This window comes from Lipotes vexillifer, unplaced genomic scaffold (assembly GCF_000442215.2).
Source record: "Lipotes vexillifer unplaced genomic scaffold, Lipotes_vexillifer_v1.1 scaffold134, whole genome shotgun sequence".
Taxonomy (NCBI): Eukaryota; Metazoa; Chordata; class Mammalia; order Artiodactyla; family Lipotidae; genus Lipotes; species Lipotes vexillifer.
In genome coordinates, this window is record NW_006787464.1 from 2,608,864 (window position 1) to 2,624,913 (window position 16,050).

The 16,050-nt window shown below is 39.4% G+C and overlaps 1 protein-coding gene across 2 annotated transcripts in view; it reads left to right on the forward strand.

The window, feature by feature from the left end:
* Positions 1 to 16,050, forward strand: part of DYNLT5 (dynein light chain Tctex-type family member 5) — a 26,461-nt gene that overhangs the window by 8,368 nt on the left and 2,043 nt on the right. For both annotated transcript variants that reach the window (XM_007460092.1, XM_007460093.1), the window contains one exon: positions 11,910 to 12,001. In XM_007460092.1, coding sequence (XP_007460154.1) covers positions 11,910 to 12,001 — 92 coding nt within the window. The remainder of the gene's footprint in view (positions 1 to 11,909; positions 12,002 to 16,050) is intronic.

Genomic DNA, 16,050 nt, shown 5'->3' on the forward strand with positions numbered 1-16,050 from the left:
CAGGGCTAGCCGGTTATTAAAAATAGTCAAGGACTCAGCAGGGAGCATGCCTTTAATATGCAAACTAACCAACTGGCATCCTGACCCGTTCTCTCTGGCCCCTCACACATCCCAGGAGGCAGTATTTCTCTGCCCCAGTCATCCCAGTGCCAAGTACCAGGCAACTAGGGGCCTCTCCTATAGCTTAGAGCCCACTGAAATTATTCAGACCAGGCCAGTCCTGAGCTGTTTCCCCTGTACCGCTTTGCCTTTCCCTGGGAAGGCAAAGTGTTCTGCATACAGATCTTTTGTCTCCTTAGATAGGTTTATTCCTAGGTATTTTATTCTTTTTGTTGCAATAATAAATGGTTAATTTTTCTTTCAGATTTTTCATCATTAGTACATAGGAATGCAAGAGATTTCTGTGCATTAATTTTGTATTCTGCTACTTTACCAAATTCATTGATTAGCTCTAGGAGTTTTCTGGTAGCATCTTTAGGATTCTCTATGTATAGTATCATGTCATCTGCAAACAGTGACAGCTTTACTTCTTTTCTGATTTGGATTCCTTTTATTTCTTTTTCTCCTCTGATTGCTGTGGCTAAAACTTCCAAAACTATGTTGAATAATAGTGGTGAGAGTGGGCAACCTTTTCTTGTTCCTGATCTTAGAGGAAATGGTTTCAGTTTTTCACCATTGAGAGTGATGTTGGCTGTGGGTTTGTCATATATGGCCTTTATTTTGTTGAGGTAGGTTCCCTCTGTACCCACTTTCTGGAGAGTTTTTATCATAAATGGGTGTTGAATTTTGTCAAAAGCTTTTTCTGCATCTATTGAGATGATCATATGGTTTTTCTCCTTCAGTTTGTTAATATGATGTATCATATTGATTGATTTGTGTATATTGAAGAATCCTTGCATCCCTGGGATAAATCCCACTTGATCATGGTGTATGATCCTTTTAATGTGTTGTTGGATTCTGTTTGCTAGTATTTTGTGGAGGATTTTTGCATCTATATTCATCAGTGATATTGGTCTGTAATTTTCTTTTTTTGTAGTATCTTTGTCTGGTTTTGGTATCAGGGTGATGGTGGCCCCATAGAATGAGTTTTGGAGTGTTCCTTCCTCTGCAAATTTTTGGAAGAGTTTGAGAAGGATGGGTGTTAGCTCTTCTCTAAATGTTTGCTAGAATTCACCTGTGAAGCCATCTGGTCCTGGACTTTTGTTGTTGGAAGATTTTTTTTTTACGGTATGTGGGCCTCTCACTGTTGTGGCCTCTCCCATTGTGGAGCACAGGCTCTGGACGTGCAGGTTCAGCCGCCATGGCTCACGGGCCCAGCCACTCCGCAGCATGTGGAATCTTCCCAGACTGGGGCATGAACCCGTGTCCCCTGCATTGGCAGGCGGACCCTCAACCACTGCGCCACCAGGGAAGCCCCTGTTGTTGGAAGATTTTTAATCACAGACTCAATTTCAGTGCTTGTGATTGGTCTGTTTATATTTTCTATTCCTTCCTGGTTCAGTCTCCAAAGGTGGTGCTTTTCTAAGGATTGTCCATTTCTTCCAGGTTGTCCATTTTATTGTTTATCTTCTCAAAGAACCAGCTTTTAGTTTTATTGATCTTTGCTATTGTTTCCTTCATTTATTTCTGATCTGATCTTTATGATTTCTTTCCTTCTGCTAACTCTGGGCGTTTTTAGTTCTTCTTTCTCTAATTGCTTTAGGTGTAAGTTTAGGTTGTTTATTTGAGATGTTTCTTGTTTCTTGAGGTAGGATTGTATTGCTATAACTTCCCTCTTAGAACTGCTTTTGCTGCATCCCATAAGTTTTGGGTCGTCATGTTTTCATTGTCATTTGTTTCTAGATATTATTTTATTTCCTCTTTGATTTCTCCCATGAGAAATGATGGGTTTTTAATAGATTGTTTTGGGAGAAAGCTGGCTTACTATATGAAGGAAAAAAAAATGAAGCTGGATTCTTACACCATTTGCATGGTAGACTCCAGATGGAAGACTGAAATGTGGAAAGCTATAAAGCTAATAGAAAAAAGTATAGAATATCTTTGTGCTCTGTGGGAGGGAAAGATTTCTTAAATAAGATCCCAAAATGAAAAACTAAAACCATAAAAAAAAAAACTTGATAAATACAACTACAGTAAAACTTGTATTTCTGTTCAACAAAGAATATAATCGACAGTTTGTAGGCCAGTAGAAGATATATATTTGTAAACTCATGCATATTAACAATTTTTTTAAAAAGCAGGAAAATAATGTTTAATAATCAAAAGAGATAAATAGCAATTTACAGAAGCAAAGCCCAAATGGCAAAGCAGAATGTGAAGAGATGCTTAAATTCACTTGGAAAGAGAAAAATGCCAATTAAAACAAGATACCACATTACACCCAACTGAATGGCAAAGAATGGAGAATAAGAATGGAGAATAACACCAAATGTTGGCAAGGCTAGTGAGAATAATAGCTTATATAGGCATTCAGCAAAGAAATCTAACAGTATTTAGAAAAAATAGGGATATACATGCCCTATTATCCCCATATACTGAGGACACTGAGGCTTGCTGTGGTAAAGTGACTGGCCAGCGTATCACAGTTCCCAGATGACAGAGCAAATAATCTGTGGTTCTCTGACCCTAGAATTTAGAGACCTCATGAAAGTATTTTTATTTGTTATGAGCTAATTGTACCCCACTACCCCTGCCAGATTCATACGTTGAAGCCCTAATCCCCAATACCTCTGAATGTGACCTTATTTGGAAGAAGAAGTAAACTTAATTACCTCTTATTTAAAGAGGTAATTAAGTTTAAGTGAGCCCATTAGGGTGGGTTCTAAACCAATGTGACTGGTGTCCTTATAAGAAAAGGAAACTTGGACACCAACAGGCCTGGAGGGAGGCGATGTGAAGATACACAGGGAGGAGATGGCCATACACAAGCCAAGGAGAGAGGCCTGGAACAGATCCTTCCCTCATAGCTCTCAGAAGGAACCAATCCAGCCAACATCTGGTTCTCAGACTTCTAACCTCCAGAAGTGTGAGACAGCAAACTTCTGTTGTTTAAGCCCCCCAGTCTTGGTACTTCATTATGGCAGCCCTGGCTAACTATTGCAGTGCAGCTGACCCTTGAACAACACAAGTGTGAACTGTGCAGGTCCACTTACATGTGGATATTTTTCAATAGTAAATACTGCAGTAATACACGATCCGTGGTTGGAGCTGTGGATGTGGAATCAAGGATACTGAGGAAATGCAACCATGGATACTGAGGGCCGACCATAACTTCTACTGGATTTTCCACTGCAAAGAGGGTCAGCACCCCTAACCCCCACGTTGTCAACTGTATCTCTGAAGGAGTGAATGGAATAGCATGAGCTTAGTCGGGGAGTCGAACAGGTGACTCAGAGGCCTGCTCTGCCACCACTGGCTGGGGTGAATTCCAGTGTGATCACTTACAAGCTGCTGGTCTTGCATAAGTTATTAAGCCTTCTTTGCCTCAGTTTCTTCCTCTATAAAAATGGGATAAAAATAATAGTTGTCAGTTCGGGCATGTTGAGAATTTATTAAAATAATACATGGAGGGCTTCCCTGGTGGCGCAGTGGTTGGGAGTCCGCCTGCCGATGCAGGGGACACGGGTTCGTGCCCCGGTCCGGGAAGATCCCACGTGCCACGGAGCGGCTGGGCCCGTGAGCCGTGGCCGCTGGGCCTGCGCGTCCGGAGCCTATGCTCCGCAACAGGAGAGGCCATAGCGGTGAGAGGCCCACGTACCGCAAAAAAAAAAAAAAAAAAACATGGAAGCACTAGAATAGTTCTTGGCACATCAAAGAACAGAGCAAGTATTGATCATTATTATTGCATACAACTTTGGCATCAAACTAGACCTGAGTTTGAATCCCTGATCTTCTGTTAACTAGCTACTATTTAATATTCTTTGTCTTAATATATTATCTATAAAATGAGAATAACAGTGACTTCATCACTGCATCATGTCTTTTGTTTACTGAACACATTTTTGTTGCCTGGGTTACTGGCATTGTGCTATGTGCCAAAGATGCAGTGGTGAACAAAATAGACTGTCCCTGAACTTGTGGCATTGCCCTTGTCAAGATCATAATGACTTTCACATTTTGCTGATGCAGTGGTCAGTCCTTCTCAACGTTCTTCACTGGTCCCTCCCCTTCTCCCCAGTTTCTTAATATAGCAGTGCCTCAGGGAGCACTTTGTCCCTTTGTCCCCTTCTTTTCTTGTCCTACACTTGTCCCCTCGGGAATCTCCTCCAGTCTAGTGACTGAGACATGGTGCTATGCCCCCAGATGTATATCTCTGGCCCACACATCTCTCCCAAACCCCAGACTCATAGGTCTAACTGCCTATTGACCCCTCACTTCAGTACCTAGCAGACATTGCAAACTCAACATCTCACAACTTAACTCTTTAACTACCTTCCTTCCCATTCAAGAGGAGAATCCATTGGATCAATTTTGAAAATATATTCAGAACCCAACTACTGGGACTTTCCTGGTGGCACAGTGGTTAAGAGTCTGCCCGCCAATGCAGGGGACATGGGTTTGAGCCCTGGTCTGGGAAGATCCCACATGCTGTGGAGCAACTAAGCCCATGCGCCACAACTACCAAGCCTGCAAGCCACAACTGCTGAGGCCACACACCACAACTACTGAAGCCTGCGTGCCTAGAGCCTGTGCTCCTCAACAAGAGTAGTCACCTCAATGAGAAGCCCGCGCACCGCCACCAAGAGTAACCCCCGCTCGCTGCAACTAGAGAAAGCCTGCGCACAGCGACAAAGATCCAACTCAACTAAAAATTAATTAATTAATTAATTAAATTTTTATAAAAAGAACCCAACTACTTACCACTTACCCCTGACTTGGTCTGGGTCACTGTATTAGCTTGAGCTGCCATCACAAAATACCACGGATTGTGTGGCTTTAACAATAGGAATTTATTTTCTCACCGTTCTGGAGGCTGGAAGTCTGAAATCAGGGTGCCAGCTTGGTTAGGTTCTGGTGAGGACCCGCTTCCTGACTTGCAGACGGCCATCTTTTCACAGTGTCCTTGCATGGAGGAAAAGAATGCTGCTGTTTCTTTCTTTTACGTAAGGAACCCAGTTCTATCAGTTCAGGGCTTCACCCTTACAACTTCATTTCACCATAATCATCTCCTTAAAGGCCTTATCTCCAATATACTCACATGGGGTGTTAAGCCTTCAATCTATGAATTTTGGAGAGACACAGTTTTGTTCCTAGCAGTTACTGCCATCTCTCCCCTGGATTACTATAAAAGCTTTCTAACTGGAATCCCTGCATTTACACATGCTGCCCTACAGCCTATTCTCAGCACAACATTTGGAGTTATCATTGTAAAATATAACATGGATCTTGCTATTCCTCTGCCCAAAACTCTATAAAGGCTCCCACTTTATCAGAGTAAAAGCCAAGATTTTAAGATGGCCCACAAAACTCTACATGGTCCAGCTAGCTGACACCCTGGTAACCTCATCTCCTTCCACCCTCCTGCTTGCTGCCTCTTCTCCAGCTACTCTGGCCTCTATGCACTTCTTCAAAACTACCAGGCAGCCTTCTGCTCGAAGCCTGTGCATGTGCTTTCCTCTCCCCCGACACACCCTTCCCTCCGACATCCACATGGCTCATTTCCTCACCTCCTCCAAATCTTTGCTCAGGGAGATCTATCTTGATCATTCTGTTTAAAATTACACACAACTGCCTCTCTTCCATCCACTTTCAAGCTCCCTTAACTAAGCTCTCCTTTTCCATGTAGCATTTATCATCTTCTAACATAGTATATAACTTACTTGTTTAGTATTTTATTATCTTTTTTCTGTCTCTTTTCACTAGGTTCCATGAGAGCAGAGATTTTAGTTTGTTTTTGTTTTCTGGGTTTTTTTTGTTTTTTGTTGTTGTTGTTGTTTTGGTTTTTTTGTTGTTGTTTTTTATATCCCAGGGACCTAGAATAGTACCTGGCACATAGCAGTCACTCAATAAATATTTTTTGACAGTAGAATGAATAATTATTGCATTATCCTAATTCCTGAACACAAACAGGTTAGGTTCACAGGTCCAAGTATGTAAGTCCAGGGTGACTAAGGGCTTTCATCTTGCAGACATAAGAAGCATTTACAGCAAAAAGAAAAATGTTTGTTCAAATTTTTAAAACAAGGTATACTTTACCTTCTTGCTGAAACATTCCATTGTGCACCTATTAAAAAAGAAGAACATTATCATTTGTGTTGAACATCTGTTGGGATAGACGACACTCCTTGATGATCTCCATGGCACTGTGGAGGTAACCATGGCACACACACTCCCAGCCTCACCTCTCTGATGATTGCCAAGGGTAATGCAACTTTGAACTGTGCATTCATCCAGGAGCTGCAACAGAAGTTTCGTCAGCTGCTCTTGACCTTAGCCTCACCTTCTCTTAGATAAAGAGATCCAACAGTGGGCTTCAGACACTAACTCTGACTCTCTATTCACCCACTCAGAATTGTTCTACTTTGTCAGTCACATTTCCTGGATTATCTTCAATCGCTTCAGAGCTAGACTTTTCGCAGGTTGCATGGTTCATTCTTTGTCCTTCAGAATCATTCCTACTCTTAAAAATGTACCCCACAAGAACACATATCATGTCATTTTCTCTCCTCTTTCATTTTTGAAAACATATCTTGACTTTTGTTTCCATTACAACCTTTATCTTACTTGTAAGATGGGACCCATAATGTGAATAAAATATCTCAAAACTATGTAAAAATCCGGCAATACTGCTATAAAACTAAATGGCTACACACAACTAAATTACCTTAACAGACAACTTGTACCGTCCACTGATGGGGGAAGGGTTGGTATGCTTTTGATCTTAAGCATAATAGTCATAAAAATGTCCTTAGACATTTTGAGGTGGAAAGTTCCCAAGTGAGGGTTTTTTTACGGTACGCGGGCCTCTCACTGTTGTGGCCTCTCCCATTGCGGAGCACAGGTTCCGGACGCGCAGGCTCAGTGGCCATGGCTCATGGGCCCAGCCGCTCCATGGCACGTGGGATCTTCCTGGACCGGGGCACGAACCCGTGTCCCCCGCATCGGCAGGTGGACTCCCAACCACTGCGCCACCAGGGAAGCCCCCAAGTGAGTTTTGATGCATATTTTATTTTGTTTTCTACATGTTGTGTCTCCAGCACAGGAAGTCTTATTTTCCTTTGTATTCCCTGTACTTCCCACTTTGCCTGCCACATGGTGGGCAATAAATAGCTGTTGAAAGAATGAAGCAAAAAGAAAAGAACAAATGTACAAATTTATACCCTGAAGCCTTCTTTTTCTCTGTGCTCTCTGAAATAACCCCACTGGGAGGCAGCACGTGACTTTAATAACAGATTTTAAAAAATAAAAGAGGGTCATGCTTAAATGATTCCATTCAAAATACGGTAGTTCCAGGCATTTCACAGTTACAAATCGAAGCAAGAGGTGATAGTCTGACCTTCTTAAGCTACTAAATGAATGGCTTCAAGGCTAGCTATCTATTTAAACATTATCTCTTACTGCAGCTTAAAACAGCTAAGGCATAATGGCAGTGAAAATGTCTGGAAATGAATTCTTAATAATAATTAGATGGTATTATTGCTGGTGAGATTTAATTGACATTATTGTTTCTATCTCCAACCATCATGACAATAAGACATGCCTTGTACTTATTCTGTGTAATTCAAGGAATGGTCAGCATGCAAATTTGTAAGATATTTTCAGGAAAACTGAATTTCATGAAAAATAAACATATTTCAACTCCCTAGCTAACTTTTTTGGCTCTTTTCTGCATAATCATAACACAGGCTGTTGGGTTAGCATGGGACACAATGTAAGAGAGTTACTTTTGTTATTATATACCAATTTCATGCAGCTATTTCCACAACCAGGCTAATTCCAAGTCTGTCCTGAGCAATGGTACATGTGACTCCAAGTATTAATGGAAATTTATATTGGTTACAAATTGTTACTCTTCTCTCTAGAATAATATTAGTTCATTTGTTCACTGTTTTCACCAGCAGTTTACACCAGACTTTCAGTTTTCCTGCTTTCACTTTTAATCTACCTTCCTGCCTAAAACTTTACAACTCCTTTGGGTACATTTTGCCAGTTGAAATCCTTTTCTTCCATAAATGCCAACAAGCTGATGAAACACATAGACAGCAAGAACATTTTTCACATTTAAAAAAATCAACTACAGCATTCCATTCGCAGTGAGATCATGTATCTAAGAAGGATTATTATTATAAACTAGGGAAGGCCTGGTCATAGGCAACAGAAACTCATCCACATGTAATGTGAAATATACCCAATAAATTTGTTGTGCTGTGAATACAGCACTGGTAATTAAAATTATAAATTTGCTCTTTGAATCATCTCACATTTTTATCTTTAAAAATTTCAAAGGGCTTGAATAAAGCTGTTTATCAATAGAAAATGTGTACATGTTTTTCTAAGTCAGTATTCTGAACTGACGTTGATAATTGCAAGCATTTTTAATATTTTATGTCTTCTTTTTGTCTTTTTTCATGCAATATACATTGTATTTTTTTCTGTTCAACTTATTCTCTTTTCTCTCTCCCTTCTTCTGAGGCATCTCATTCTAATATAGGAACTATCAGATATCAGTTTCAAAAAATACCATAAATAGGGCTTTTAAAAAAGTAAAATTTTTCTGTAACTTACATGAAATTATAGTCTTGGTTGATACATGGTCAGATTTCCAATGTACAGAAATCAATAGACTAACCAAATATTTTCCTTCTGCATGATAAGGGAAGCCAGGTTAATATATCTGAAATCTCTGAAATCTCACTGCCCAAAGCCCTGTCTCTTCCACAAAATTAACCCCAAGTTTTGTGCTCTATTACTTGCAGCATCCCACTTCCAAACTCTGTATCAGTTAAAATTTGTATCAGTTATATCTAATGCTTCTTATAAAAATCTTTTTATAAAAAATAAAAACAGTGGCTTAAATAGAAATATATTTTCTCTTACATAAAAGAAGTCTAGAAGGACCAGTCTTCTAGCTTCTGATCTACAATCCATAAGGTCATCTCAAGATCCAAGATAGCTGCCAAGCTCTTGCCATCATATCCACGGTCCAGTCATGAACAGGCCCCTGCTGGTTGACTTAGTTGGTTGAATTAATTCTCTCACAATTTTCACCCGTAACTTCCACTTACATCTTTTTGGCTCATAAGCCACATGGCCCCAGTAGCACTAAAGAGTCCAAGCATTTGTCTTCAATTTGGAGAGAAATATTCCCACAAACTTCTGGTTCTGCTACCAAGGAAGAAGAGAACAACATTGGAAAGCAAATGAGTCCCTGCCACAATGGTCATTATAGTTTTCTTTATAATGATGGAATATTGAAAACAACCTAAATGGCCTGTTTAAATAAAATGCAGTATGTTCATAAATTAAATACTGCCTTGATATTTAAAACATGGATGCAGATTACTATTTATTGACATAGTTATCTGCTATATATCTCTGAGTAAAAAAAAAAGTATCTATAATAGATCCCATATGTAAAATCATGTCTGAAAAGTTTTTTTAATATTAAGAGTGGTTAGATAATCACTGAGGTTAGTAATTTTTTGTGTAACTTTATTTTGTACTTTATACTTTCCTGTACACTTTGAAATTTTTACAATGAGCATACACTGTTTACAGATTGCTGTAGAAATAAAAAGGCACTGTACGAAATCACCTTCAGTATTTCAAAAACAGTCACTCTAAAAAACTTTCTATTTGCACATCAATCTTCAGGCAATGGGGTTTTGAAGCTGCCCTTATGAAAGTTACCAATATCATACTGGTAATATTACAAACTGCACTGGATATCACTTTTTTAGTAACATGGCAATAACAAAGCAATAGTATGCAAAGCAAAAAATTCATTACTTGCTTTTTTGTGTTAGACTTCTAACTCTGCTAATTTGAGTTTTATAGAAACTCTACTCCTTTTATGAGTTTTTAATATGGCGTTTAGTAGAAAAGAAATAGGGTTTTATTAACATCTTCTTATGTTTGTGCAAGTAACTTTCAGTTGCAGCAATTAATTATTTCAGGTAGTCATTGCCCCTATTTCCATTCTATCAGATATGATCATATATGAAACTTTGTGACAGAGGTAAATAGAGTATTTGAAATCTAAGTCTGCCTTTCGTATGTGTATGCAGTTAGGCACTTTGCCAGTTCCCTTTATCGCTGAAATGGGCAGAATAGTGACTCTTTTACTTCCTTAAAGGGGATATTTTAAAGATAAAATGAGACAATTGATGGAAAATATTTTGCAGAAAAAAAGTAGTATATACAATATTGGGGCAGGCTGGCTTATCTTAAAATCAAGGGGCTTATGCAACATTGGTTTTTCTAAGCAGAAGCTACCATCTTTGGCGCTGCTCACAACACCTGCAGCCAACGTGGCTAAATAGGTTGGTTGCTACTTCAAAGGGCAGCAGAAAATTGAGGAAAGCAGGTGTTATAAGAATGGAGACTAACTCACTAATCCAGAAATCCAATGTGGAAAAGCAGCCGTAATGTCTTACATCACTTTCTTGGGCTGGGTCGGTAAACCTTAATTTATTGTTTAAATTGTGTTAAATGATTTTTAAAATATAATATCCATGATTTTCTTAAAATAGCAATTTGCAGGAAGCTCACTAACTCCCAACAGCTCAGAACTAAGTATTTAAAACTCCTTGCAGAGAGAAAAGAAAGTCCCCAAAGATTAAGAACAAATATCTCATTCTCATTTAATTAAAGCAAAAACTTAACCTGCTTATAAAAGTAATCACTCTGAAAACACACACACACACACACACACACACACACACACACACACACACACTGTTATATCATCTCCTTTGAAATGATATCTGTCTTAACCTCCGTTTCACAGGTGGAGAGAACTGGGGTAGAGATCTGAGACTGCCATTAGTGACAGTTGAATTTTCTCTGATTAAGTAGTGCTGGAGGGACTTTAGGGGTTACTCTTCATTTGGGTCTCCTGTTTAGCACCTGGATAAGCTTATATTGCCTTGGTAACCAAGCCCAAACCCTATCTTAATGTTGAAAAGGGTGATTGATGCTTATTGATTACTATAGTTTGGGTGAATTGCAGTTTCTCTCATCATGTAGATGAGTTTCTCGTTTTTCTTTTTTCTACTAAAGGGATTTTGTGAGGTACATTTAATAGTAAACTCCTTATAATCCCCCATGTATGTAAAGAGATTGTTGCCCAACATTTTAAGCTTCCTCACATAATCCCCAGTCCCTTTTGTGAGTTCTGTCCACTTTGAGGAGAGACTTTTGCACCTGCAGTAGAGATGCAATTGACAATAGCTTTTGAAACGTGTGCAGTCGGCTCTCGGTATCTGCTGAGCATTGGTTCCGGGAGCCTCCCATGGATACCAAAAGCAGTGGATGCTCAAGTCCCTTATATAAAATGGCGCAGTACAGTTGGCCCTCCATATCTATGGGTTCCGCATCCACGGATTTAACCAACTGAAATACGTGATTGGGTGAATCCCTGGATGTGAAGGGCTGACTGTACATACTCCGTTAGCCCACAGATGGAACAACCCATGAATACTTTCGTGATAATCAAATGCCCCACGCACTGCACTGGGCTTCAAACACTATATTGAGACCTGCTCCAAGTGACTTCTCTACACTGGTAATATTTCCATCTCTAAAATGTTTTAGACTTTAAATGTATTACCAGGATATTTACAGGGGACTTGCTTGAAATATTTTTAGAGAAAACATAAAACTTCTGTCACATTTTTACTAAGAGCAACATGGTGTTTTGCTATTATTGTTATAGTAACTGTTGAAATATGTTTTCTCCTTACTTTTAGCTCTCTGAGTACAGTGTCTTATATGGATGAACCTAGCCAGCATGAAGATGCTTCTCACCTCACAGTTCAGATGGAAAACACCTACCAACTGGGTGTGTTATTTTATCACTCCATCCTATTTAAGACTTCTAATTTCATGGGTGATATTTACTTAAAATAATATCTGATAACCTGGCATTATCTTCAATGCTAGCACAATATAAGGGATCTTAATTAATTGGGTGATTTGGTATTGCTTTAATTTCTTCCTCTGCAAAGTGGGGCCAGTATCCATTGCCTACTTTTCTTTATCAGTATTTTCTAAATACCAAGCAAGTCACTGGGCGGCACTGAGGTGTAGTTGTATTACTGAATTAAGGATTTCATTGGGTATTTCTTGTGGAGTTTTTTATATCTACTTGAGTTCAATGAAAGAGATATGCATTATAGTTTTATCAAACAAAACCAACCAAGGTTGCTGATGGGTGGAGAAAAAAGCCTTAAGACAAAGGCAAATGATTCCTGGTCCCCTGTTGACAGATGTTTATCTTTTCCCGCAGAGGTTTTGGGTCTTTGAAAACAAAAATCTTTGCACCTGCCCCTACACTCCAGGTGGAGTCCACAGTGACTATCATTCCCCATTCACATTTCTTCATAGAACTACTTGCTTTCTCTAAATGTGTACCTTCTCACTATTATCTGGATCCATATATAATTACTGCTGTATAGAAATTCCGCAGAGACTTACCAGTGACCAAAGGAAGACTCCATGGGCCAGAGTGGTTTCATCTGTGGTCAGTTAACCTCAGGAAAATTATAGACCATCAGCACATCCCATTAGGCCTTCTAGCCAGTTTTCTACAGTAATCCCCAAGACGACATGGAGTATAAGGCTCCATAATTAGTCTGTCTACTGGTATTTTCACAGTGCCTATGGTAGACAACGAATATTCCTGCCAACCAAGATACATTTATACTCCTTCTGGTAGCCTGACCCAGTTTCCTTTGGGGGAGCCTGACCACTGCCATCATTATCACTTTTGGTCCATAGCATCCTCCTGAAGCTGACACTGGCTTCAGAGATGTAACGGTGACTGATTTGGGGATTTGGTCAAGGCCATCAAAGCCTTTGAGGTTCAATTCAGAAAATGTTGTTTGGGCTATTGAAGAAGCAGTTATATCCTGAAACTGGAAAGAATAAGGGCTTATGGCAGCTTTGGCCATCTTGCCCTCACATGAAGCCTGAGACCAAGTCCTACATCCAGCTGTGTACTGTTAGACTTTTCAGTTAGGCAAAGTAAGTTTGGGTCAGGTCTTCCTGTAACTAAAAGAGTTTTGCCATTTGGTGCCTATGACTCTGGGCTTTGCATGCTAGAAGGCTTTGAATCTGATTTTCACAAGATAAAGCATTTGAAATATGAAGCCCTGTGTTTCTTCTTCAAAAGGATCTATTTTCATGACATTTCTCCAAACAAACTAAATTGTCTAATCAGTTTTAGAAGTACTGAGTGTTGAAGCAAGTTAGAAAAGTAATTTTAGAAATAGCTTAGTATAAAGTATTTCCCATATTTTCTTTCAAAAAGTCATGTGAATTATTCTTTTGTGATTAAAGTCTTTGATACATGACAATCCGTTTTTAAAGCATTTAACTAGCTATTTTGTTAATAATCAAAAGTGTATTTCCACTTCCACTTGTTTCTGGGTTTATTTTGCATCTGAAAGAAGATAGTCTGTGGGCCCTTGGCAAAGATTTTCTCCTATCTATACAATGAATACTGACCAGAAGAGTGAGGAAAAAATCAATCACCAGTATCACTGTGTTTACTTTTTCACGTGCATCATGTAAACACATCTTAAATGTTTAGCATGTTTGTCCTCCCTTTAAGTAATTACAGCCACCAAGAATGAGATAAATCATAATTTTTTAAAAGGGGGAATGGAAGAATGAAAACATTTCTTATAATAAAAGCCACTTACCTCTTCCCATTAATTAATTACTGAAACATGAGTACAGAAGAAAATACGGGCTGTAGGGTCCAATGTATATGAATCTGAATACTCATTTTGCCTATTCCTAAATAAATGAGGTTTGAACAAGGGATTCAGCGTCCTTGAATCTCAGTTTCTTCATCCGCAAGTAGGGATAATAGTCCACACATCGTAGGGATACTGTGAGAATTAAATGAACTATTGTATTTAAATTGCTTCCCCATTCAGTATGTTATTGCTTCTCAAACTGACTGACTCTAGGTCTTCACCTTAGATCACTAAGAAGAAAAGCCTTCTATGACATCCAACATAATTTCCTATTAAGTATGGAATGAGTTCTGCACAGGACTTTTTCTGGAGCAATGACTATAAAGGTACCTGATTTTTTAAAAACACTGTGAGCACCACGTCACACAAGGGCTATAGGGGGCCATCTTTGCTGCCACATTGAGACAGTCCACCTGAAGCCAATTATTGAAAAATAGAATCTAAAGACAGAGAGAGAGAGACATCGTTTGAACTCAACTCCAGTGAGATGAGCAGGCCCTGTCACCAGATGCTTTGTTGGACAGAGTCTGCCAGTCTCTCAGTGCTGACTTTGCTCCACCCTACAGGGTCCTTCCCGCCTGTGGAGGCCTCACTACATCCCTCCTTTACACTGTTGCCATCTTCTCAGCAAGAGCAATCCCTATCTCTTTGCTCAGAATAAGGTAGCAACAATAACAGCTACAACACTCTTAATAACAAAGCTCTAATGAGTGGCTTTTTTGTGTGGCAGGCACTCTTCTGAGCATTTTAAATACTTTGTCTCATTTAATCCCAACAAAAAACAATTTGTGATCATTCTTATCACTATCCCTATTTGGGAAGCTAAGACACAGATATATTAAATAACCAAATTTTTATCTATTCTCTCTTAAGTCTATTTTTATGGACAAGTTTCTTTCTTTTTTTTTTTCCATCCTGATACTTCTTCAGATCTTTGCTTTTTGATTTCTAAAGACATTTTTTCCTCCTAAAGAAAAAAATTTGCTCTAAAAAAAAAGAAATGAAAAAAAGCTTAGGCATTCACATTAGTTGTTTCTGAAAGCTTCAGGAGCTTGTTTTGGAAGTCAAATGCTGAATATTGACTCTCTCTCTTTGCCTGTCAGCATCCCAGCCTGAGTAAGGCAATAGATAATTCTGGCTGTATAGGGCCAAGGTCACAAAGAAGTGAGAAAAGAAAAGTTTACTACCATATTTTAAATTCTTTTCAGAATAGAATCTTGTTAATGAGATTAAAAAGACAAACCTGAGCAAAGTGCAGAAAGGGCATTGGTGCAGCTGGACAGTGGGAGCTACTAGAAACTGAGACTCAGGTGCCCCCAGGATTCCATCTTTCCAGCCCTAAACTGTGTGAGGCTCCCTCTCCCACCGTGGCCTGGCTGCCTTCCCGCTATGAGAAACAGCCTCCAGCAGTTCCTGAGAGTCACATGTCATAACTTTTAACACCAAAAAGAGACTGACTTTTTTTTTTCCCTAGCTCCAATTTAAAATAAAAATTCCAAGAAAGGACTCTAATTGGCAAGTCCATCAAGGGCCAATCAACCATGATCTGGACTTGGGCTCAAAGAAAATGATGGTAGAGCCTAAAGAACCACATGGTTAGAGTGGGAAGAGAACCAGTTCCTTCCATTTGGGAGATGCTGTTCCCAAATCACAGGGGGGAGTACTAAGCGTAGGCGGACAAATATATGCACTGAAGGAATTTACTATTTTCTGAAGGGAACAATGCATACGGTCGCTATAATACATGGCCAAATTAAGTTCTGTGTGAATGATACAGGTCAAGTTAAGGTAAATGCCATACGAGTGCTTGGTAGGAGGGAGTGAAAAAGAGAGGTACCAATCTAAAGGACATAGTCTATTTAATTTAGTCCAAGCTGTTAGTATCATTTTTTAATTTCTTAAGTAGGAAGGGAGAAACCACTCTCAAATTTAGCCTCATTTCACTAGCGTATGCAAGTGGAAATCTTCTAAAACATCCACAGGATGGTGACACAGTAGGTGTCTGGGAGCTTGCCTGCTGCGGCTGGTGCCCTATCCCTGACCCCATGAAGCAAGAGCAACCAGGACCAACCCTTCATAAGTTTATAACTGCTTGTCATTCTCCTGTAGAACAGAGATTCCTGCT